Source organism: Mirounga leonina, unplaced genomic scaffold (assembly GCF_011800145.1).
Source record: "Mirounga leonina isolate KUSES-001 unplaced genomic scaffold, KU_Mleo_1.0 Mir_177, whole genome shotgun sequence".
Classification (NCBI taxonomy): Eukaryota; Metazoa; Chordata; class Mammalia; order Carnivora; family Phocidae; genus Mirounga; species Mirounga leonina.
This window is the reverse complement of record NW_023270459.1, coordinates 8,621,664-8,647,469: the sequence shown is the minus strand read 5'-3', so window position 1 is coordinate 8,647,469 and position 25,806 is coordinate 8,621,664. Positions and strand designations below refer to the sequence as shown.

At 52.0% G+C, this 25,806-nt stretch overlaps 1 protein-coding gene across 1 annotated transcript in view; it reads left to right on the top strand.

The window, feature by feature from the left end:
* ZNF536 (zinc finger protein 536) overlaps nucleotides 1–25,806 on the top strand; it is a 314,215-nt gene that overhangs the window by 78,939 nt on the left and 209,470 nt on the right. Inside the window, exon 2 of the mRNA XM_035023538.1 lies at nucleotides 2,868–5,039. Coding sequence (XP_034879429.1) covers nucleotides 2,870–5,039 — 2,170 coding nt within the window. The 5' untranslated portion in view covers nucleotides 2,868–2,869. The remainder of the gene's footprint in view (nucleotides 1–2,867; nucleotides 5,040–25,806) is intronic.

The following is a 25,806-nucleotide window of genomic DNA, read 5'->3' as shown; positions in this document are numbered from 1 at the left end:
GAAGGAAATAGGTGATGGGTGAAGAGAGGCTGGGGGTGACAGCCTCTGATGAGGGAGGCATGGTGGTCTTTGTGAGAAGGGGCTATGTGAGCTCAGACCTGCATGAGGGGACAAGGAGCCGACTGTACCTTTGCACATTCTAGAACATTCTTCCTCTCCTCAGCTGAGGCTTCAGCAATGGCACCTGAAGACCAGTTCCTTAAAAAAGCTTTGTTGACTGAAAAAAAAATTTTTTTAACATGATAAAAGAGTTCTATATCCAAACCTAACTTGAAAACTCCCCATATTCATTATTTAACAAATTGAGCTGTTACTTACCCAGCACGAATGGGGACAGGGGGATGGTCTTCAACTTGATGCCCCTCATCCAGCCTGATTTGTAGTCTCGCTGTATTTCACATTCAGCCTCCTCTCCCTCCTGCTGAATTGGCTCAGCTCATCAGCAGCAACCTGAAAATAGCCTGTCTTTCTGGATTCATGTCTTCAGAGAAGGCCAACTGGGCAGCCGTTGGACGTGGGCCAACCATGTTGGCTTTGGACTTTCCAAACTTCCCCAGAGCTGTTGGGTGGAATTCTGAGCACTCCCAAGTGGCTTCAGGGTCATGATCCGTGTTTGCTTGGGAGAGGAGCCAGCACAGCTGGATGGAGCTTGAAGGTGGAGAAGGGGCTCCAGAGAGGGCCCTGGGGGCTGTTAGAGTCCTTGCCTGGGGTCCTCCAGGCACCAGTCCTGCCTTAGCAACTTCTACCCACTGGGCCTGCTCCTCCCTGCTGGTCAGTGGGTGCTGTGAGCCCTGCGGCTGGCCAGTCTTGTCCACCACAGTGTCCTAAGCGCCAGGGACAGGGCCTGGCATACAGAGGGAACTCAGCAAGTTTGGTGAATGAATGCAAGAATCTCCATGACAAAATACTCCTTTCTGACCAGCCTCCAAAATGGACTTTTTTTTTTTTTTTTAATTTCCGTGTAGACTGCCACCAGAAACAAAAAGGAAAGATGGCGACTTGGAAGCGTTCTTCTTCTACAAGTGACCAAGTGTGTACGAATGTGTGCAGGTGTCCATGTCATCATTCATGGCCACCGCTAGCCGGTGATTGCAGTTTTTCTCTCTCCTGCAAATAAACATTCATGTCTTTTTCTTCCCTCCCTTGCAAAACGGACTCACAGCCCCTGTCCTCTTGCCAAGGAAGCTAGGTCTCCCATTGGAGACCCTCCATGCCAGTCACAGTCTTCCTGGCAGGAGGCCTGGTAGGTAGCAGACCCCCCACCCCCCAGGGCTGAATGCATTTCCTGCACAGTTGAGCTCTGTCCCCACCAGTCCCCCGAGGGAACTGCTTGGCCCAGGAATCAGTCCTGGCTGGGGTTAAGAGCTGCTCCTAGACCACCTGGCTGGCCAACACATGTAAACACTGGGATGTGCAAAAACGGTTCCAATGGCAGGAAGCAAATTTGGACTCCTTCAACTGGGAGACAGATCTGGAAATAGAAGGACCCAGGCATGGGTTCATTGCCTTTCAAAGTTGAGCTCCTCGCATGCTGTGATGCGGAGAGGGGGGCAGGCGTGCGCGGCGTTCCTTCCACCCTTCCCCCAAGCAGTGTGGCCTTCGCAGGTCTGCACAGGCTGGGGAGCGGGCAGAGAGGAGCACTGAAAGCAATTATGCAGACCAGCTTTGAGTGTTAGTGTTTAACAAACAGCTTTGAGTTCTAATTTTCTGCAAAACACATACTGCAGGTACAATTTGTACTCATTACTGTATACTGGGAAAGTTATTAAAAACACTCAAACTTGGTTGAGACTTCCTATGGCATCATCCCTGGATTTTAATTGGTTTTTATGTAGTTCTATAAAGGATCTCTTTAAACCCAGTCAAAGTCCCTGCCTGGGATATCATGCCAGTGGAAGGACAGGGAGAGCCCATTAAATGGTGTAAGTCTTCGCCCCCCCACCCAAAAATGAACAGTCTCGACGATCCACTAAGATTCCATCACCAGATAATTTATACTTCTTTTGATGGGCACAGTTACCAAATGACAAAATAACAGTGTTTCGTAACATAAGGGTTAAATCTTAATCTCTGAGGTTTGCAAAGCCGCTACTCGCAGTCTCCTTAAAATTTAATATACCTCGTTAATGCTTCCTTGCAAACACTGAAGGATTTTTATGATTATAATCATGTGTTACAGCACCTAGTACTGTTTCTAAGCAGCATACTAATCAGCTTAATGAGATATTACTGCACTTTTTGTTGACTAAAGCAAAATCCCTTTTATTGTTCTAAAGCCTATCCTTTACTTTATTTTTTCCCAAAACATTATCTTGTTTTATTATGTACCAGTAAATATCATGCCATTGGGTTTTTTTTATTTTATTTTTGGGGGCCAAATCATAAAATAATCTCTTTCATCTCAGACTGGCGAATGTATTGAATATAGTCACCGGAAACAAAAGTTCCGAGTGAGTCTCTGGTCTTGCAGTGAAAGCCATTCTGCTCTGGGGCAAACTCTGAACGGAACCAACAGGTGCAGGTGCTACAAGGGGGACAGGAGGAAAAGTTTAACACGTAGACCTTTGATTTGTTGTTAGGTGTTGAAAGTGGTAAAACATTAATAATTTAAACGTGAATGAATAATTGCAGTCGGTAAATAGAAAATACAAGGAAGACGATCTATCGCCAAAACAAATTGGAGGAGCAATGCCATATTGCATAATTGGCATTTAATAATTCATCTTTTTATTATTGTTTTTGACTATAATTCCTTAGCATTATTATGTGTAGGTAAGGCATGAAATGCAAATCCCTCCCCAGCTGATGCTGTTGATTCGCTGCGCCACGGTACCTGGCACAGATCTGAACTCTCGCTTTGTTTTCAGGGATGGAAGAAGCCAGTCTGTGCCTTGGAGTGTCCTCGGCGGCGCCCGAAGCTGAGCCCCACCTGAGCGGCCCTGTCCTCAACGGCCAGTATGCCATGAGTCAGAAGTTGCACCAGATCACCTCCCAGCTCAGCCATGCCTTCCCCGAGCTGCATCCACGGCCCAACCCGGAGGAGAAGACCCCTGCGCCGCTCGACGAGAAGGCCCACGTGCCCTTGAGTGGCCAGCCCATGGGCAGTCAGATGGCGCTGCTGGCCAACCAGCTGGGCCGGGACGTCGACACCAGCCTCAACGGGCGGGTGGACCTGCAGCAGTTCCTCAACGGGCAGAACCTGGGCATCATGTCCCAGATGAGCGACATCGAGGACGATGCCCGCAAAAACCGCAAGTACCCGTGCCCGCTGTGCGGCAAGCGTTTCCGCTTCAACAGCATCCTCTCCCTGCACATGCGCACTCACACCGGCGAGAAGCCCTTCAAGTGTCCCTACTGCGACCACCGGGCGGCGCAGAAGGGCAACCTCAAGATTCACCTGCGGACCCACAAGCTGGGCAACCTGGGGAAGGGGCGCGGGCGGGTGCGCGAGGAGAACCGCCTGCTGCACGAGCTGGAGGAGCGGGCCATCCTGCGGGACAAGCAGCTGAAGAGCAGCCTGCTGCAGCCCCGGCCGGACCTGAAGCCGCTGCCGCACGCCCAGCCGGCCCCTCTGGCCACCTGCAACCTGGCCCTGCCCGCCAACCACAGCGTGCCCGACGCGGCCAACCCGGTGCCCTCGCCCAAGCCGGCCAGCGTGCAGGAGGACGCGGTGGTCCCGGCCGCCGGCTTCCGCTGCACCTTCTGTAAGGGCAAGTTCAAGAAGCGCGAGGAGCTGGACCGCCACATCCGCATCCTGCACAAGCCCTACAAGTGCACGCTGTGCGACTTCGCCGCCTCGCAGGAGGAGGAGCTCATCAGCCACGTGGAGAAGGCCCACATCACCGCTGAGTCGGCGCAGGGCCAGGGCCCCAACGGCGGCGGGGAGCAGTCGGCCAACGAGTTCCGCTGCGAGGTGTGCGGGCAGGTGTTCAGCCAGGCGTGGTTCCTGAAGGGCCACATGCGGAAGCACAAAGACTCCTTCGAGCACTGCTGCCAGATCTGCGGCCGCCGCTTCAAGGAGCCCTGGTTCCTCAAGAACCACATGAAGGTCCACCTCAACAAGCTGTCGGTGAAGAACAAGTCCCCCAGTGACCCAGAGGTGCCCGTGCCCGTGGGCGGCATGTCCCAGGAGGCCCACGCCAACCTGTATTCCAGGTACCTGTCCTGCCTGCAGAGCGGCTTCGTGGCCCCGGACAAAGCCAGCCTGAGCGAGCCCAGCCAGCTCTACAGCAAAGGGGAGCTGCCCACGAAGGAGCGGGAGGTCCTGGGGAAGCTGCTGTCCCCTCTCTCCAGCATGGCCCACGGTGTCCCCGAGGGCGACAAGCACTCCCTCCTGGGATGCCTCAACCTCGTGCCGCCGCTGAAATCCAGCTGCATCGAGCGGTTGCAGGCGGCTGCCAAAGCTGCCGAGATGGACCCCGTGAGCAGCTACCAGGCTTGGCAGCTCATGGCCAGGGGCATGGCCATGGAACACGGCTTCTTGTCTAAAGAGCATCAGCTACAGCGCAACCACGAAGACGCTTTGGCAAACGCCGGAGTGATGTTTGATAAGGAGAGGCGGGAGTACGTGCTAGTGGGAGCAGATGGCTCCAAGCAGAAAATGCCTGCTGATTTGGTTCACAGCACTAAAGCGGGCAATCAGCGAGACCTGCCAAATAAGCTCGACCCTCTAGAAGGCAGTCGGGAGTTTTTGTCACACGGGCTGAACCAGGCGCTCGACTATAACCTGCAGGGCCCCGGGAACATGAAGGAGAAGCCCACCGAGTGCCCCGACTGCGGCCGGGTGTTCCGCACCTACCACCAGGTGGTCGTGCACTCCCGCGTCCACAAGCGGGACCGCAAGGGCGACGAGGATGGGCTGCACGTGGGCCTGGACGAGCGGCGCGGCTCGGGCAGTGACCAGGAGTCCCAGCCGGTGAGCCGCTCTACCACGCCGGGCTCCTCCAACGTCACCGAGGAGAGCGGGGCCGGCGGCGGGCTCTCCCAGACCGGGAGTGCCCAGGAGGACAGCCCGCACCCCTCCTCGCCGTCCTCCTCAGGTAGGCTGCCAGGGAAGATGGGGGACGAGCGGCTGGTACGCGGGCTCTCCCCGTCCAGGGGGCCTGGCTCCACGCAGGCCTCGGGGGGCGGGGAGGGGGGCGGGAAGGGCCTTCACTGCTTTTCCAAGTCAGTCCTGTAGACCACAGCCTATGTGGGCCTTGCCTTTCTGCCCTGCCTCAAGGGAAGGCTAGCATTTCATGAGTCCTTGGCCTTCCCTTGAACACTGGCTGCCCGGAAGGAGAGTTGATCCTCCTGTGTGGTAGAGATGGCCAGTTGGTCCGCTCGCCAACAGGTAGAGCCTGCCCTTCCTCAGCAGTGGCCTGCCCGACCCCATTTTATGCCCCTCCCCCCCTCCCCCCATTCGTCATCACCTCGTCTCTGGAACCTGGGAGCTGGTGTTCTGGCTCCATCCATGGATGTGAAGGTGTAAGTTCAGACCCTCACCATCTTTCCCCCTAAGTATGTTCCCACAGTTGTCTCACTTGGGCACCCCACTCTCCCTCCCCCAGGCCAAACCTGTCTCCCATCCCCTTCCAAAAATTACAGCTTGCCTCACCTGCCAGGCCCCTGTAAGCTGAAGAACCACACCACTCTCCTCTGACGGTTTGGAAAAACACAGAGGTTTGAAACACAGATGCACGACTGCGTGTCTTAAATTGTACTGTGTTACACGGGCGATACAGCTTTGGGGTCTAAAATAGCAAAGCAGAAAATCTGTCATCAGAATGTCTGTGAAATGCTGAAGCTTCCTGGCCCGCTTGGGGGAAAGGGAAAAAAAAAAAAAAAAGAAGAAGCCCCCAAAACAACAACAACAAAAAAAGCCCACTAGCCGAAGACAGCTAAATTAAAATCGCTACCTAACAGCAGGTAAGCTTGTTGCCTGCATCCGTATTTTCAAAGTCCCTTTCTAATGGATGGTAAATTGAAAGTTATATCTCTAGCCCTTTATAAAGAAAGCATCTCGCTAATACTGTAATCATTCTGCAGCCTAACAACAGAGGAAATCATGCCATAACAAATACCCTGTTACTAATGGCAACATTGATTTCTGCAATCAGCCATTAAGTCTAGAAAATGAAAGACAGTTTGAGGCACCTCAAGGCACCGCATTGCCCACTGTTAAAGGCGTGGCGGCACACTGGTGAGGGTCATTTCGGTAAAGTTTTCTTTTTTCTCTCTTTTTCCTTTTTCCCCTTCTGGGTTTCGATAAATATTTTCGTACTGGAAGCAGTTGGCTTCCGTAGTTATTAAGGAGATGCCTGTTTAGTTTGGTCATTATTGTCATGCTTCAGCATCCCCTTCTTCCAGGACAAAATTAGTATTAAAATAAAGCGGGAGTCTGCGGGCTTATTACAAACCAGTAAAGAATTGTTAACATGCATAAATCTGAGCTGCACATTCCAGAGATTCCGATAGCACTTAATGCCGCTGTTTAAATACCCATGAAATACACTGTCTACTCCTGGAGTCCTAGACTTGCTTGCGATTTATTTCTGGTGAGGCCCTCTGGCAGAGTCTGACCAGGAACGCGAGCACCGCGGAGGGGTGAGGCCACGGCACGCCGAGTGACCGCTGCACCGACCGTACGAGATGCCAAGGAAGGGTGTGCGAGTTTCCCCAGCCTGACGGCAGGAACTCCAGCAAAACGGATCTCTCGTGCGTGCAGGGGCAGCCAAGTGCCAGGCGGGCCCCCCTCGGTCGGGAGGCACAATTTCCACCCTCCTAGGGAGAGGTCCCTCGTTCTGGGGAGCGCCCTCACTGTTTTTGGATCCGGGGCCTTTAAGGGGCAGAAAGCTGAGGGCAGACTGGCTCCCCTAAGTTTTTGGAGTGATGTGGGGTTAACATTGACAGATTTTCATCCCTCTCCCAGACCCGCTGAAATGAAAAGGTCTCAGCAGAATATTCCGGCACCAAATGTTCAGCTTTATTAATGACGTGTTTACCATGTTTTTCCCACCTTCTGGCCAAGTGATAGCCTCATGCTATTCTATCTCTGTAGTTTCCATATCTATAAATACTCTGGTGCAAAAATGCATTTTGCTTAAAAGAACCAACCGGGCTTACAACTCAAAGGAGAATTATTCTTGAGTTGTGGTTATCTTCTCACTTTTATTTCCCTCATTGAAGTATTTTACAATTGTGAATACTGATTCTTTCATTTCTGGTTGACTTCTTTGTTTTCTTCATATTCAAATTAGACCCTTTCATAATTTTCCGACTAAGTAGGAAAATTGATGGCATACCAATATGCAGGCCAAATCAGCCGCACGCCTGGGGCATTCAGGTTTTCCTGGGATTAGGACCCTTAACCAAATCTGGTTAGTCTTCCCTCTGATTTCTAACAAGTATGACTCGTATAGAGTGCGATTAAAATAAGCATTTAAATAAAAATCTTGACACAATGGGCATTTTTATTATTACCTGTTAGAGAGAAACCTGCAAGGTGAAGGGGGAAAAAAAAATCTTTAAGCCCTTAAGTAAAGAAAGGAGTACTTATTAAGGCTTCTATTAAGAAATAACTGCAAAACACGGTTTTACAAATTTCTCAGACTGCATAACAATGTCGCAAAACTTAATTTGCATCACTTGATTCTTTTTTTGTTGAAAACTGGGTCAGTAGGGCCTGAGAAACTATTTTTTCAGATCTTAACCAGTGAATTCTTCTTTATAAATCGCTGCTCTTAACATGATAGTAGTTCTGAATTCATCATAAAAAACCTTTTTACAGAGAGCCTCTTAGAACAGATCTCCAGAAGAAGGCTTACAATGAGTGGCAGAGACGTCCTTTGTTATCTGATGTAATTCTTTGCAAAGGAGGATTGGGAACGGAGTGGCTGTTTAAAAATGTCTTGCTCAGACCGAGACGAAGAAGGGGTCAAGTTTGCAATCAAACAGTTACTGCCGAGATGGGCGACTGTCACTGGCTAGGCTAATGTGGGATGCAGCTGTTTGTTATGTGAGCAAAAGAATGTTTGAATCAGTGAACATGTGAAAGTGATTCCAGTGAACCAGAAAATGTGTTTGTTCTTTGGCTCTCCAAACTGCTGAGAACCGAGCTTAAGATCAACCGCGAAAACTAGGACCTTTGACAAATTGAGAGGTCATATTTTCTAACAGAAAATGGACAAAACCAGTCACATGGATCACTTCCCCATCTTTCCCCTTTGTTTTATTTTTGTTGTTGTTGTTGTTGTTGATTTGACTTCCCAGTAATTTCACACCATCGTAGATGTTGTTTCTGCCTCTGTGTATGGCGCAAAGGGAAACTATTTGGAAAGCAGCAGCTTATAAATTTTTACTCTTTTATGACATTTAGAAAGCTGTTTTGACGCTCCCTCGTTTTCTGGCTTGCGTGCAAACGCTCCGATGGCATTAATCTCTGCATCTCTCCCCAAAACCTCGACTAAGACTGTGCTCAGCTCTGAGCTTTGCTCTGAGCCAGAAGACGACCAAAGTTCTGTTTCTTTGGGTTTTGCCTTGGAAATCACGCTCAGAATAATTAAAACTTAATGTACTAAGAAACGATACTGTTCATTATATCCAACAGGGCAGTTACCTTCTGCATTCCCCATAATTTTGGAGAGGGGCTAATTGAAGTGTTGATGGTGGGAAGGGGGTAATTGAATGCGTTGACCCTCTGTTCATTAAATAAAGTCGGCTAAGTTACGTGATCAATGGAAAGCCAGGGAGAGATGCAAAGATGAAAACAGTGTTAACCCCTGCTACTTCTGGTATAATATTTTGAGATGGTCAAGGATTATTTGATCAGCTGGGCTGGAAGCCTTGTGGGGTCTTCTTTTGTTGCCTGAGCCGCATTCCTGAAATGCTGGGTCTCCAATCCTGTGTAGGCCCATTGACCAAGGCATCAAAGGCCTTTATCCTGGGCTCCCTTGCATTCACATCGGGCGTACAGTGATATGATAGATTTTCTTTCTTTTCCACCTCTTTTTCTGACGTGGTTCCTCCTCCCTGCCCCCATTCCTGATAACCACTGCCTGCTCCACACAAACAAATCTGGGCACCCCAAAGAAGGAGGGGGGGAAGAAAAAGAAAAAGAAAAAAATTTAAGTCTGAGGATTAAGATCTTCATTTTTTTTTTTTTTTTTTTTTTTGCTTGTGCATTCCAATTGTTCTTAAAATATTTGGCAATGTCAATTAGTAACTGAGCAGAGTTAGCTGATGAACACAATTTTCCAGTAGACTGAGCACCCTATTGTTGCCGAGCGAACAGCAGATTTCTGAGGTCATTATCATTCGCTGGTTGCTTGGCCCAGCTGCTTCCTGCTGCAAAAGCCAAACTTTATACTGGAGCTCGGGGATGGCGTGCAGCAACAGGGGGCTGGGAGGGGGAAGAGGGGAGCTGGCTGCAGAGCCGAAGACAGTCATTATCAGCAGAGGAAACAGAAAGTAAAAGTTTCCAGGCAATTCCAGGAAAACTGCCCTATCAGGCTTCTTCCTCCTGTTCCTCTGCAAACACCTTCAGCCTCCAGGCAGGGAATTCAAAGGACCAGGGGACGCCCCGTGGGCATTGTGGCAACTAATCTCTTTGCTGAGCAGAACTTTGGAAAACAATAATCCCATTTACAAATTTACTTAAAAATTGTTAACCCCATCTGAGGCATGTGAGTGATCCCTCCTAGATAGACTCCTTCATTTGTATTAAAAACAGAAAAAAAGAAAAACAAGTCCCTTTTCGAAGATGGAATGACTTTCTTGAAATTAGCAAACTTGAGGATGACAAACAGGGAATATTGTGTCATTTTCCAGAGGGACCTTTTGAGCAGATAATAGTCTGGAATTCCTTGTAAAATCAAATTTACTGTGGAAGGCTCCCCCTGCCCTTTCCAGCTTCCCTGTTTTTGCTGCCCCCTCCCTCTCCCACCCCCTAATTTGGGAGCTGGTTCAGTGAGATGAAAAGCTGCACTTTTTTAAAGCTCAGCTGTTAAAACGGAGCGCCATATGCAGCCCTTCCATCCCCGATGTGGAAGTGTGTGCGGGCGGCCGCTGTGTTTGTGGAGATTTACGGAGGCTCGGCTGTGTGTGCCGAAGCTGTCGCCGGGCGGACGCTGGGGGCCTTTCCCGCCCGCATGGTGGCCCCCCCGCCTAGGCTAACTGGGCTGACTCCTGGCGGGGGTTGGACGGGGCGGAGGTCAGAGGGCCAGGTGGCCTCCCTCTGGTCTCTCACCTTTCCGCTGGGTCTGGGCACCCAGGGAGCAGGGATTCAGATGCTTTTCCTCCTGATCTAGGAGCCAGATGCCTACCAGCAGACTCCTTTTTATACACTTCCCCTTCACTGCGTGCACTTTGATTCTCTTGTGTCCAGAAGGAATGATATGGGGGCACTCGGTACCACTCTGGGGCTTTTCCTGCCTCTCTCGCCCCCTTGCATGGAGCTGTAAATCCCACCTGCACGGGGCTGCCCGATGGCGCTGTCACTTAGCATTTCAGAAAGAGATAAATTATACTGGCTCTAAAAGTCTTCACATTGGGAGTGTGATATAAAGACGGGTGACGTAAAATCCCAGAAGCAAAGCCTCCTCGACGGTCCTGTAGGTTCCCAGGACGGACACCGTTTTGTGGGGGTAGGATCCGACTCCTGGCCTCAGGGTCCCTCGGCCCCGTTGTTTGCGGCTCACCACCTCAACTTGCCCATCCTCATGGTGGGCACCGCGTGGCCAGGGTCCCCCCTCGAGTGCTCCACAAGGCGCTGCGTTCCCACCCAGCGCTCTGAGAGGCCCGAAGTGCTCACTGGGCGTCCCTTCTGTAACGCACGTTAACCCCAGGAACGTATGCATTTATTTAATTCTAAATTTGATGGTAGTAAGAAAAGCACAGATTCGCTGAGGACAGGTTACAACAAGGCAAAGATAAGCAGGCAGCTTTCAAAATAGAGTGTGGAGTGTTATCCACGTGATTCCCATTGATTGGAACGGGAGGTCCCACGCTTGGGTTCTGGCCGCCACCTTGGGTGTGTTGGGGTGGCAGTCAGCAGTGTGCCTTACAGATGGCCACGTGTGGCCAGAAGCAGGCAGGGATCATGGGATTCTAGGAGCCGCCTTTCACCCACTCTCTCGCTGTGCCTTCAGGTACCTGGGAATGTACGGCCCGTGACATCAGCCTCTGGGCAGCCTCTGTCTGGAGGAAGCTGAGGTCCTCCTGTTCACTCAGATCCCTTATGCTTTGAATCCCTTCTCTGGCATGAAGCTTTGGACCCCACTTAGAAGAAGCCCACTCTTGAGGACGTATGGCATGAAAGGCTTCCTTGCTTTATACCTCAGCCATTTCCTGCATCTGCCCTCCTCGAAGAGAAGATTCTGGAAGGGGGTTCTGCTATCTCAGGGGGGTGGAGTCAGGGGCAAGCTTCAACTGGCCCCCAAGATGCCACTGGGCTCACGAGGGAGACCACTAGGATGCATGGGGCTCCTGAGATGGAGGGCAGAGGGAATCCTGGGGAAAGATCCGTGTTGGGAGCACTTTGCTGCCTTCTGAGCCTGTGAGGTCAGAGGTGGAGTGAGCGGTTAACTCCTTTAACTGCCGAGCTGCTTTGGAGCATTGATGGTGGGGGAGGAGAAACACCTGCAGAGATCAGGAGATTGGATTTGTGCAGACATCCCAAATTCGTGATGACTGGGCTGGGACCTTTGCCGTCTGCGCCCCTTGGGCTTGCTTACTGCCTTTCTGGGTTTCTCACCTCCCTCTGCCTCCCCGTCCTCAGGCTCCTCCCTCCACGTTTGCAGACTGGCCTGGCCCACTGAGGAAGGACGAAGGGGTGCAGAGAGGAAAGGGGGCTCTCCAGCAGGGTGCGGGGCAGGTGGTGGGGGAGGCTCTCTGTTCTCCCCAGGAAGTGAGCCTCGCAGCAGCTGAAAGGAGCCTTGGGTCCCGCTTGCCTCTTCCTGGCAGGACGGGGCTACAGCAACATTTACTTAAGCTGTGGAGTTTGGCACTGCTGCTGCCAGGAACCATCTGGAAAGCCCTTCTCAGAAAGCCGTGGACCCTCTCAGAAGAGCTCAGCGGAGCAGGACTTGGGCAGAGCTTTGGGGCTTTTTTTTTGCCCCCTCAGGCAGAACCTGAGCATGGAGGCACCTGAGCAGGGTGTGGGGCATGGGGGTGGCAGGTCCTCTGGGAGCCGCGTGGGTGACACAGGTCCCCTCTGGCTGGCTCGAGGCTTTTCTCTCCGGTGGGCGGGCCTCCCCACTTAAGTCCCGAGGCATATCTGGTTTAGCTTTTCTTTGTCAGGAGTGCACTCGATTTCCTGGGGTTGTGTTTCCATTTACGTATTTTGTATTGCGCTCCACTCACTGTTTTCCCCTGAGTCCCGGTATGTCGTGGGGACGAAGGTGCGGAGCCAGCCAAGGCTGTTGTGGTTAGTTACTGACACCACCCGTAATAACAGGGCTTGTCAACATAATGTGCGAAATGAATGGTGCGCCCCTAAACTCTACTGGGGAGACAGGACCGAGAACCCGAGGCTTGGCTTGTGACAAACAGGGCCAAGCTAAGCACAGAGATTTGCCACCATCCTTTCCCTGATCCACAGCTTCAAAAAAGGCTGCAGAGCCCCAAAACAATGCGTGTCTGAGCACTCCCGACGGCTACCTGATGGGTGGGCCGAGGCACAAAGGGAGCTGGGCAGACCACAGGTGGGATTCACGTGCTCAGCTTTGTTTTCTTCTCCCGCCAGGGGAAAGTGGTCCGGGGCCTGGCTTCTTGGGGGACCCATCTCCTTGTTGCCGTGAGCCTTGGGATTTTGTGGGGCATGTGACATGTGTTGGAGAGAAGCATGAGGCAGAGCACAAGCTGACTCCTTGGCTGGGCTGCCCACTGCACCGTGTTGAGGTGGGGGCGGCCCAGCCAGGTGCTGGAAGGAGGACATGGGTGCTGGGTGGGCTTGGCTTTCAGCACCTGGTCGCTTGCTTCGAGAGGCTGGGGTCAGTTTTCAGCTTTTCCTGGGAGGCAGCCCACCTTTGGGAAACTTTCCTGTGTTTGACCCTGTGCCTTGGGTCCAGAACATTCCACAGAGGAATCCATTCTTTCTCTGGTGGAGGCAGCTTGTTGGACTGGAATTCGGGTGGCCACCTGTTTTGTCTTCTTGTCTGACCTCAGCTCCAAAGCCATTTGATGTGTGACGAAACAGGACCCCACCACGAAGCTCTCTTCACCTCATTAAAGTAATGCCCCGAAACCCTCAACTCAGTGGTTGTCATCTGTGGTTTTTGGACACCCTTGGTTGGTCTTCAATCATCTTGAGAGGCATTTTGGAATATTTCCAACTTGCTTATGTTTAGTTCAACATAAAATATATGCAGTGGTTGTTTCCTTGAAGACAGAGACAGCTTCGTGTGTCTCTTCATCGCTAAATATGTTCTGTTGAATTTGTTGCTAAAATAGGTGTTTTAATTTTTTTTTTTAAGTAATTTGCCCTGAAAAATCGAAGCCATCCCTTAGCAGAGCTGAGGTGTGACATAAAATAATTGCTATTGTGGGAGGCAGGTTGGCAGGGCTGGGTCCATTCTCAGCTGGGGCCTGACCCCCTCTGAAAAATCCCTTACGGGTGACCTTCAAACCCTTTCCACCTGGCATCCGCCAAGAGCGATGCTTCCTGACTTCTTTGTTGCTATTGCTGTCGTCCAATGACATTTTTGTCATTTTACTCGTCTTGGGCATTTAGAAAATATGGATAAATAAAAATAACTTTTAAATATGTATGCTCACCACCACTCAGAGATAATCAGCACATCCTTTTCCAGTCCCTCTGTGGACCTAGAGATGTATTTAGCAAGATAGGATCATACTGCACATAATTCTATACGCTATAGTTTTTACTTAAATATATACCATTTATTTTTTGTCATTGAATATTCTACACAAGGGTCAGCAAACTTTTTCTGTACAGGGCCAAATAATAAATATTTTAGGTGCTGCAGGCCATATGGTCTCTGTTTTAACTACTCACTTCTGTCATAAATGGAAGTGTGTGATAGTCTCCCAATAAAACTTTATTTACAAAAACAAGTAGCAGGTGGATTTGGCCCATGAGCTGTCCTTTGCAGACTCCTGTTCTCTAGTAATAGCTATGCTTTTTTTTTTTTTTTAAAGCTTCACACAAGTAATATGTTCTTTGAGAAAATATTAGAAATATAGAGAAGCAAAGGGAAAAAAATCGGCATCTATAAAATGGTTTAGGCAATCCCCTACCTGCAGAGCATAATAGGACTTGCTTCCATTTTGTCTTTCCTGCACCTAATCTTTCTGATCATCTGCACAATTATTTTCTTAGGGAAGCTCCCAGGAGTGGAATCTCTGGTTGCAGGCAGGCCACCCTGAGGCTGCAGATGTGTATTACTGGGCGTTGCATCCTGAGGCCATTTCTTCCTGTAGTTTTTACCACGAGAAAGTTCCTTCCAGGGTTCAGTTGAAATCTGTCTCCCCGAGGCTAGGCAGTTCACTGTCACCAGGCCTCTCTGCAACTCATCTGTGCATCAAATACTCATTGGTTCGTTCATTCATTCATTCAAGGACCAAATGCTTATGAAGTAGGGTCTGAACCGAGCAATGTCCCAGGTACTAGGGATGCAAAAGTGAGTAGAGATACACATGGGCATCCAGAGGCGCAGAGCCCAGGAGGCCTGGGCATGTCATTAAACAGAGTGAGAGAGACCCTCGCGGGGGCCCACCCTATGGCCTGGAGGAGCACCAATGCACCTTGGCGCCCACATTTGCTCCCGAGGAACCTCAGAGGGTGAAGGGACCTCCTCCGTCACCTAAGTGAGTCCTTCGGCAGGCCATGCCTTCCCCCTGCAGGATCTGGCCGATCTGGCAACTTCTGGGGGGAAGCAGACGCCCCAGCTCAACCACGGGGTCTGGCTGTGAACTGGAGTGGGAGTTACTTTCTTGCTGCAGCAGAGGCCCTGTAGGGAAATCCGGCGGGCGCTTTTGAGGAAGGCCCCCCGGGCAGGGAAGCGGCAGAAGGGGAACCTGGCGGGGGGGTTGCAGCTTTGCCGCAGGGGTGTTGGCTAGTCCCCCACACCCCACATGACTGGAGTGGGGTGGGGAAGTCTAGAAGGCTCTGAGGCCCCCTTCATCTCCTCTGTCCCCTCCTCTCCTCTCCCCTTCCTTCCCAAACCTTTCCATGGCCCAGGGGTGACTTCCAAGTGTCTCATCCACTGTTCCCTGAGACGAGAACTGAGGAAGTTCGTAAAGTCCGAGAATTTGGTGGATTTCTTGTTGATATTTGTGTCTGAGCCTCGAGTGGGTGGCCAGGCGACATCATCCCTGCAGGGCCAGGGGGCCTGGTGAGACCCTTGTTTATTTCCTTTCCAGCCAGATGCCTTCCCAATTGTGCTGTCCCTGTCTGAGGCCTACGTGCCATGGGGATAGTCAGAGTCCTGCTGCTGGGAGGGCACCGCCAGAGCCCCTCACCCAGTGGGGCCAGTCGAAGGCCTGCTTTCCCATTCCTCCCAGTGGGCACGACGGAGGGCTCTGGTGCTGGCCCTTAGGAGCTGTGTGGCCCAGTTAGGGCCACTCAGCCTTTCTGTGCTGCAGTTTTCATGGTGCATTTGTCTTTCTATAAAAAGCTTAGCACAGTTCCTGGCACGAGGAAGTGCTCACTAAATGTGGCCTGTTATTAAGATTCTTTCTGCACTATGCAATACCAAAACAAGTGGGTAACAAGTGAGAAACTTGGCCAGTGGCTTGGTTGTTGGAGGTCACAGGGCCAAAGGGCCAGCCTCGATGGTTTAATCTCATAGGATCTAGTTGACATTTGCCAGGGTCCTGAGGGAAGTGGTGGGATCAGTTGGGCTTGTCCCAGCATTTTCACTGGAGGATGATTGGGGTCCTTCTGACACTGTCCTGGGAAGGCAACTCCCCTCCTTCACACAGGCCACTGCCAGGTGGTCCTTTCTCTGCCCACTTTCCTCCCATATTTTGTTGCCACAAATGAATCCCAATTCAAACTGTCTTTACAACTATAACTACAGAGATTCAGTGGTTCAAGTCACTGAAAGATCTGGGGATTGGTCTGACTCTAAGTGATGGAGATTTAGCCAATGGTGTTCCCGAGATTTCCTCTCCTCGTAGTGGCAAAAAGGCTACCACAGCTGAGACCTCACATCGGCATACCACCAATCAAAGGAGCACTCTCTTCTGGAGGCCCAGCAATTATTCCCTTGCATTTTGTTACATCTTAATGTGTTATTATGCCCATTTCTGAGTCAGTCACCGTGGCCAGGGGAATGGGATGCACCTGCTTATGTCAAGCAGGGCTCACCTTTGGGTGAGGGGTGGGGGATCTCATCCAGCCCAGTAGCTGTGAATGGGAAAGACGAGTTTTTCCCGCAGAGATTCGGATGAAGGAGGCCTGGAGCCTGAGCAAAACTGTTCAAAATGTCACAGCTCCAAGGTCCTGTCAGCAGCAGAAACATCTTCCCTCTTGTTCGGGACATTAGAGACATGTCCTGGCCTCCCAAGCAAGGGGGCTAAGGGCCTGTCCGGGGCTGCCCTGCCCTTCGCCCAGGACTTTCAGGGATAGGATGGACCACGCTGTGCAGGAGAACAGTTCATTAGTGATTGTCTGCAGGTGCCCATTTCTGTTTCTTCTCTTCTTGTGCTAAATGACGACAGCCCCTAGAGTCAACTGGCATGTCTTCCTGTATGTCCCCTGTGTGCCCAGGGCTGTTTCCCAGGCACACCAGGGGCGGGATGGGGCTGGCAAGGGAGAGAAGGTGTGATTTCCTGATGCGGAGGTGAAGGTAGCGTGGCTTTGGGGAGCGGTGCCTGCAGCAGAGAGTGGGGAGAGCGCAGAGCACCTATGGTCACCTGCACGGGTCCTGGCAAAGAGTGAAGCCTGGGGCTTGGGACGGCCTTCCCAAGTGAAGAGGAGCAGCTCGGTACTTTCCTTCCACCTCCTCCACTTCTGCTGCCTCCTCCGCAGGTAGAAACATGGTGATCACATAAAAGCGTGCACGTGTCCTAGGTCTGAGAGGACAAGGTGGGACAGGAAACTACAGGTGCCTACTGACTGCCCCCTCCCCCCCAAGGGGCCAGGCATAGCTAGCCCTGCTCCTAGGCTGAGCAGAGGGAGCCTTTACACCAACATTGGGCCCTGGTTTCCGAGTGTTCCACAGAAGGCACCACTGGGACCTGGCCTTGCCAGAGCCTGCAGTCTGGCCGGGAGAGCATGCCATCAGATGAGCAAACTGAGGGGTGGGGAGGCTGTATCGAGTTAGGAAGGTAGGAAGTGGTAGAGCTGGGATTGAAACCCACCTCCGTCTGAACCCTTGCCTTTTAATTCCACTGTTGGGTCATGCTGGGAATGGGGCAAATGGCGCGGAAGGCGAAGGTCCTGCTCGCCTGCCCCATCTCCAGTTCCAGGCTGGCCAAGACCAGCTCTGCTGAGTCAGGCTCTGGGGAACGCAGACTTGACTCCTTCCCTCTGGCCCAGTACTGGCTCAGCCCTGCTGAGGACTGACAGGGGCCCACCCCGAGCTCCACACTGAATCTTGAAGTCATCTCCCAAGCCTGGGGTTGCAGATACCTGCCCCCTCCCCACCCCCTAATCAGGGTCACACGCACCACAGGTCACGAGCGGCTTCAGAACATGTCCTCAGGGTGCCCCTAGTGGCCCAAGATGGCGAGAATGAGGCCATAGGAACATGGCGTGGTGGGTGGGGACCTGGTTCGGACTTAGCAGATGCAGTTCTCGGTCTGTGGGAGCTTGCCTGGGTCTCAGTTTCCCTTGGCCTTCCAAACGCTAAGCTGCTCGGCCAGCATCATTTACACGCCCTCCTTTGCAGGCTGGCGTGGGAAGGGGGTCTGCTATGGGTGGGGGCACACAGGACGGGACGAGAGCGCGGGCAGAGGGTCACCACTGGCCCGAGCCGGCACTGGCTGGTGAGCGGACCCAGACATCTCCAGCCAGAGTGGGCTCTCTCCCGCCACGCTCCTCTCTGTGAGGAAAGAGGGGGAGATCCCCCACTGGCAGATGAAGAGAAAGAGAAGGGGAGGTCTCTAATCCTCCTCCCTCTGAGGTGTAAATTAGGAGGACAGTGCTCTTCTGGGAAGACTTTCGGAGGAGGGGCCGTGGAGTTCTTTGTTGTCGTGCGTCATGGCACGGAGGGCTGAACCAAGTGGCCTCTTCGCCCTGGCCAGCGCCGTGGAGAATGCTGCGAGCCGCCGCTCTGCCCTGCACCCACTAGGGTGCTCCTGGGAAAGGGCCCAGGCTCAGCTGGGGGCCGAGCGGGCTGTCCTGGCTGGGGAGGGAGGGTGAGCAGGTCCACCTTGCCCGTAGCTGCTGGGAATGGAGCCTTCCTTGTGAGTGCCTTTGTGATGGGGGCTTGTGTATCTGCAAGTCTGTTGCGTGTGCTGCTCTGAGGGCCGTCACCCTGTGGCTGTCTGCGAGGTCCCTACGCTGTGGGTGTAGGTTGCTGAGGGTGTGTGTGTGGTGCCGTGAGCTTGGTGGGAGTTGCACGTCTCGGGCGGCAGAGGCCGTGGTCTGCAGGAGGCTGTGCGGGTTCAGCTGCGTGCACCGATGTGTGTATGGGGGAGGGTGGGCTGGCACGTGACTATCAGCAGGTCTGTGTGGATATTGGCGCATACCTTAGGACGTAATTTTGGGGTCTACAGATCTGTTGGTGTGGCTGTGTGCTTTGGGGAGAGCACAGTTGTGTGTTGTGTATGTGGTGTGGTTGTGTGTGCTGGAAAGTGTGTGTGTAAAGATACGTGTGTTGGGGTGTGTTGTGTGGGTAAGGGTGGGTATGGTGGGTAGCGGGATGCGGTATACTATCATGCTATTACCAGCTATTATGCAGGGTTGGTTGCCATCCACCCCCAAAGCATTGTGACCCTTCAGTTTCCTTGTAGGAAGAGAAATGGGATTCTGAGCCCAGCTCCACCGCCTTTCCCAGCTCCTCAGAACGTTGCTAATGGGGTCTTCCCTCCCGATGTTAGCTCAGCCTCAGGCAGATCGGGCCCCTGAGGTGTAAGCTGGCAAACACAGAAGGGTCTTGTCTTCCCGCATCTCACAACCAGGCCTCCAGCTCCTCTTGGAAGATGCTGGGGCTTGAGGGTCCTGGGTCCCATCCAGGGAACCTCTGTTCTGGAGCTCAGCCAGCTGTGTATCTGGGGTAGGAGCAAAAGCCCCATGAGGACAGCTGTGTTCCTATCACAGTCCCCAGCTCAGAGCATCGAATCCAGCAGGTGGTCAGGGAATGCTGGTCAGCTTACCAAGAATGAAATTAAAAGCTCTCTCCCAGCCCAAAGGGCACTTGCCCAGGAGCCAACCAGGACTCAGTCCTTCCCATCACTCCTCCTCTAGGTGCCAAAGAGCCTACAATCACAGTGCAGATCCTGGCAACATAGATCCACGATGGGGTCACTACCAGCTGGCCAGGCCTCCCTCTGCCAGGAAAGGGAGGATGGAAGTGCACAAGGGGGTGAAGGGGGTGAGATGGGGCACAGCACATGGGAGTGTAGCTCTGGGAACAAGCCCTCATGGTGATTGTTGAGTTTGTCGTCCACACCCATGGCACCCCCTCTCGGGGCACTGGCAACCTTGGCTCCATGTCCAGTTCCTCCCCTCTGATGGCCATCCCCCACATGGCCACTGAGCCCTGGAGGAGCTTGGAACAAGGGCTTTTCGCTGACCTCTGTGTGCCAAGGCATAGGAATCCCCTTTTCCTGAAATGTCAACCCATCTTCTACTAGCCATTCATGAATTCAGACAGAAAAAGACTGTCGGGGGTGCTGCACATGGTGGGTCAGGGCAGTCACGCCCTGGTGAAAGTTTTCCTGGACGTCACATGGAGCAGTGAGACCACAGGTCACCTCTGCCCAGCTTCTGCCCACTTTTGTGAAACTGAGTGCTTTGCAGTGAACTGTCCTTTTTCGGTTGACAGTTGAGGAATCTCTGAGATACGAGCCCTAGTGGGAGAAGCCCGCAAGGCCTCTGGGAGACAGGGGGGGACAAGGAAGCCATGAGTGGCAGAGAAGGAGGGCACCCCTGAGGGAACGACACTCCTCCAGGATGGGACTTCCTCTTACCTGAGCTCCTTGACAGGGAAAGCAAGGCCGGTGGAGGCTCAGAAGCCACGTTTGGTAGCTGCGGCTCCTGGGGGATTTGGATGGAACATGCCAGAGCCCCTGAGGGATAATGATCCTAGAGGATGGGAACTCCTGATAAAAACCAGAGCTGTCGGGGATGGCGGGGCGTCGGAGTGGTCATTTGAATGACTCACCCACATTCCGTCCATCTTTAGAAATCTCCAGGGACTTACCATTGTGAATAAAACCCATCGCCCCCTGCACCCTCTCTCACTGGGCTGAGGCCCTGTTACCTCCTCTCTGTCCTCAGCCCCACAGAGCCAGCGTCCTTGGTGGCCTTGGCACGTCTGTCCTCTCTGAAGCGTGAGCGAGGCTCTTGACACCACATGTCCCAGGCTGTTACACGTCATCACCCAGACCTCACCTCCAGCCTCACTTCCTCCAGGTGGCCTTTCGGGGACACACGATAGGAGCCATCCCTTCGGCAGCCTCTCCGTGAGAGCGTTATTCTGTGTTTTCATCTCAGACGCCCTTGGGAAGCACGCGTGGGCTATTTGCTCATTCGCGGACTCCCTCCCCCTGTTCAGCCATGCGCTTGCTTGTGGTCTCGTTCAACCGTGTGCCTTGAGGGGTCCCAGCTCTCTTCGAAGAGGCAGGAGCATGGTGGCCCTGCTCAATCCGAACCCTCTGAAGGGAGCCATGGCCACAGCACACGTGGGACGTAGAAGGGCTGGTGTGGGTCTGGGCCGAGCACCTTGTGGTGGGGCAAGGCGGGTGAGGGAATGGGCTGGCACCGGGAGGGAGTGGGCCGGGAAGGACAGCGGCACTCCGTGGCAGATGCTTGCCAGCCACGGCCCCGAGTTCCAGAAGACAGCCACTGGTGTCCGGAGGTTTCATTGGAAGTTCCATGTTCTCCTCACAGCTTGTCCTGTGCATTTTAAAAATAGAATCCCTGTCTCACTCGGGAACACAGCGCGGGTTAGTGCTGAAGTCAGGGAAGCTGAGGTCTCAGCGATTCCGTGTGGGTGGGGGACGTGCGGTGACTGACTTGGACATCTGGCGGCAGCAGGTGGGGGGAGCCAAGCCTAGCATCTGGAAGGACGAAGGGGAAGGACCCAGGAGCTCAGTGTGCAGGCAGGTTGGCCGGCGGGAGGCAGACATGGCCGGATCACCCGGGGAGCACCAGGAGTACTTGTGTGTATACCATGCATCGCATGCTGCCCGGGCACGGTGCAGGGTGCTGGAAAGCACACAGCCCCTTCCTCTGCTCACATAACCTGGGGTGAGGTGTCCACACTGAGCAAGGAGCACGAGCGGCGAGGCCCACCTTGTCTCGGGATTGGCTGGAGTGATGTGGATCCACCAGGGTTTGTGAGGGCTGCGGGCTTCTCGACGGAGGTGGCGGTAGGAGAGAGGCACCTGCAGGATGGTGGGAAGGACAGGGTGGTCTTGAGGGGGAAGCCGGTGCATTGGAGGCAGGCAGCGGAGGAGAGCCCGGTCCTGGGTCAGGGACAGGCGCCGAATGCTGAGATCGACAGGGAAGGAGGTGGTGGAGGATGCCTTGGCTTGGTGTGAAGATTCAAGGGTACCCCAGGCAGAGTTTCATTCTTTCTGCTCTTGATGAGAACATTGGGAGGCCAGATGAGTGTCTTTATCACTGTCCCATAAAGGCAAGTTTTCTCTAGTCCTCCTGGGGAGTTCTCCGTACCTTGGTGCCTGGGAGGCCCAGATACCATGACCCAAAGCCGTGGGTGGGTGGCTGCAGACCCCATTCCTGCAGTGGGTGGGCTACTATAAAAACTACCATCAACTGGTACCCTACCATCGAAATTTCTCTCCCTCAGTTCAGGAGGCTGGGATGTCCAAGATGGAGGCAGATTCACTGTGTCATGAGGGCGGGCTTCCTGGCTGACAGACGACAGTCTTATGTGACCTCAACATGGCAGAAGGGGGAGGGAGCTCTCTGGGTCCCTTTTGTAAGGACACTAATTCCATTCACAAGGGCTCCACCCCCAGGACCTGCACACCTCCCGAAGACCCCACCTCCAAATACCAGTGCGTTGGGGGTTAGGATCTCAACATAGGCGTTTTATGGAGACACAAACGTTCAGTCCATAGTACCTCTTCACTGGTCACCCCCAGAGGTCATGTTGTTGATCAAGTTCTCTAAACAAAAACAGAGCAGAAAAGTAGCTGACAGGAAACTGCCACATGCTGTGAGCTTTATCGGGCCTCTGCTTGTCCAGGGGTCCACACGTAAAATCCTTCTCCTTAGTGGGGAACCTCACACTCAAACATTATGAGCCGATGTGCCTAGACCCTTCCCCACTTCTGGGGTCCCCAACACCCCTGGGCCTGATGGAGGCAGGTCTGAAAGGGGGATGTCTGGCAAGTTTTAGATTGTGAAATGCAGCCATGGACAGAAGTCCCCACTCCACACTCGATACCCTGCTCCAGGGATGGCCAGGCTGGCTCACCGCTCCCGCGGCCCGCCTCGGGGGCCAACGAGGACACCAGAGACAGACAGTGGCCGCCTTGGGAGCTCAACACAGGTTATAAGTGGGATTGAGCAAATTCTGCTTTCGCAGACTGTCCTGACCTGCCCGTAACTTTCCCACATGCTATTTACAGCTAGAAGCACAATATTTAGCGGATGGCGAAGCAGCCAGAGAATTCGATAGCACCCCGTGGTCTCTAGGGGGAGAAATGTAATTAAAAAAAGTATTATAGGAGTTCAGGTTATTTTTAAAGTGTGTTTTTGTTTCATGGTGACCCCACAACCTCTTCTGGGTGAGCAGGGGATAGGGGATCCACTGGGCAGCGCAGGTCCTAGGGAGGAAGGAGGGGCTTCCTGTCTGCCGCCCCTCACCCCCAAACTTCACCCCTTCCTGGCCCATTGGAACTACAATCGCTTCAGCTGCAGGCTTTTTTGGGGGGTGGGTGGGTAGTCCACTTTTTACTTTAGAATAGTGTTAGATTTATAGAAAAGCATCTAGGATAGTACAGAGTGAGAGTCCCCTGCTGCTAACATTGCTAGGATGCATTTGTCATGAGGAATGAGTCAATGCTGATGAACTAAAGTCCATACTTATTCAAAGTTCCTTCGTTTTTACCTGATGTCCTTATTTGTTCCAGAATCCCATTCAGGATACCACATTGCATTTAGTTTCTTTTTCATTAACAAACTTGATCTTTGAGAGCAGTTTTAGGTTCACAGCAGCCCTGAGGGGCAAGCGCAGAGTTCCCACATCCCCCTGCGTCCCCCCACCCCCTCCCCTGCTGTCCGCATCCTAGTTGTCAGTCTCCTTAGCTTCTCTTGGCTGTGACCGGTTCCCAGGCCTTCCTTGATTTGGATGACCAGGACAGTTTTGTCTTTCTTTCTTTCTTTTTTTTTACTCTTTTTATTGTTATGTTAATCACCATACATTACATCATTAGTTTTTGATGTAGTGTTCCATGATTCATTGTTTGTGCATAACACCCAGTGCTCCATGCAGAACGTGCCTTCTTTAATACCCATCACCAGGCTAACCCATCCTCCCACCCCCCTCCCCTCTAGAACCCTCAGTTTGTTTTTCAGAGTCTATCGTCTCTCATGGTTTGTCTCCCCCTCTGATTTCCCCCCCTTCATTCTTCCCCTCCTGCTATCTTTTTTTTTTTCCTTAACATATATTGCATTATTTGTTTCAGAGGTACAGATCTGTGATTCAACAGTCTTGCACAATTCACAGCACTCACCATAGCACATACCCTCCCCAGTGTCTATCACCCAGCCACCCCATCCCTCCCACCCCACCCCCCACTCCAGCAACCCTCAGTTTGTTTCCTGAGATTAAGAATTCCTCATATCAGTGAGGTCATATGATACATGTCTTTCTCTGATTGACTTATTTCGCTCAGCCTAACACCCTCCAGTTCCATCCATGTCATTGCAAATGACAAGATCTCATTCCTTTTGATGGCTGCATAATATTCTATTGTGTGTGTATATATATATATACACACACACACCACATCTTCTTTATCCATTCATCTGTCGGTGGACATCTTAGCTCTTTCCACAGTTTGGCTATTGTGGACATTGCTGCTATAAACATCCAGGTGCACGTACACCTTCGGATCCCTACATTTGTATCTTTGGGGTAAATACTCAGTAGTGCAATTGCTGGATTGTATGGTAGCTCTATTTTCAACTTTTTGAGGAACCTCCATACTGTTTTCTGAGTGGTTGCACCACCTTGCATTCCCACCAACAGTGTAGGAGGGTTCCCCTTTCTCTGCACCCCCACCAATATCTGTCGTTTCCTGACTTGTTAATTTTAGCCATTCTGACTGGTGTGAGGTGGTATCTCATTGAGGTTTTGATTTGGATTTCCCTGATGCCGAGCGATGTTGAGCACTTTTTCATGTGTCTGTTGGCCATTTGGGTGTCTTCCTTGGAAAAATGTCTGTTCATATCTTCTGCCCATTTCTTGATTGGATTCTTTGTTCTTTGAGTGTTGAGTTTGATAAGTTCTTTATAGATTTTGGATACTAGCCCTTTATCTGATATGTCATTTGCAAATATCTTCTTCCATTCTGTCGGTTGTCTTTTGGTTTTGTTGACTGTTTCTTTTGTTGTGCAAAAGCTTTTTATCTTGATGAAGTCCCAATAGTTCATTTTTGCCCTTGCTTCCCTTGCCTTTAGCGATGTTTCTAGGAAGAAGTTACTGCAACTGAGGTCAAAGAGGTTGCTGCCTGTGTTCTCCTTTAGGATTTTGATGGACTCCTGTCTCACATTGAGGTCTTTCAACCATTTTGACTCTATTTTTGTGTGTGGTGTAAGGAAATGGTCCAGTTTTATTCTTCTGCATGTGGCTATCCAATTTTCCCAACACCATTTGTTGAAGAGACTGTCTTTTTTCCATTGGACATTCTTTCCTGCTTTGTCGAAGATGAGTTGACCATAGAGTTGAGGGTCCATTTCTGGGCTCTCTATTCTGTTCCATTGATCTATGTGTCTGTTTTCATGCCAGTACCATACTGTCTTGATGATGACAGCTTTGTAATAGAGCTGGAAGTCCGGAATTGTGATGCTGCCAGCTTTGCTTTTCTTTTTCAACATTCCTTTGGCTATTCGGGGTCTTTTCTGGCTCCATACAAATTTTAGGATTATTTGTTCCATTTCTTTGAAAAAAGTGGATGGTATTTTGATGGGGATTGCATTGAATGTGTAGATTGCTCTAGGTAGGATGACCAGGACAGTTTTGAGGAGTCCTGGTCAGGTCTTTTATAGGGCTTCTGTGAGTTTTCTCTCAGGGCCAGACTGGGGTTATGGGTGGTCAGGAGGAAGACCACAGAGGTAAAACGCTATCACATCATATCAGGATGTGACTTATCACTGTTGATGTTGACCTTGGTCAACTGGCTGAGGCTGTGTTTGGCAGGTTTCTCTCCTGGAAAGCCACACCCCTTTCAGTGAAAGTGAGTAGGCGGGACCAGCTGCAGAATTTAGGGTTCAGTAGAAAATGAGAAGGTGGGGCCCATGGTTCAAAATTATTAAGAATGTCAAGAGAATGACCACAGAACGCTAAACCAGAGTCGGGGTCCTTCTAAGCCCGAGGTCCTGTGTGCTGATGCTGATCGCACTCCTGCAAAGCCAGCCCTCCTGGTGGGACCATCGTCGGGTCCCTCAGGCTGCGCTAGGGCCCTGTGTGCACAGTTCAGGAGCCCCGGGCCGGCAGGCGT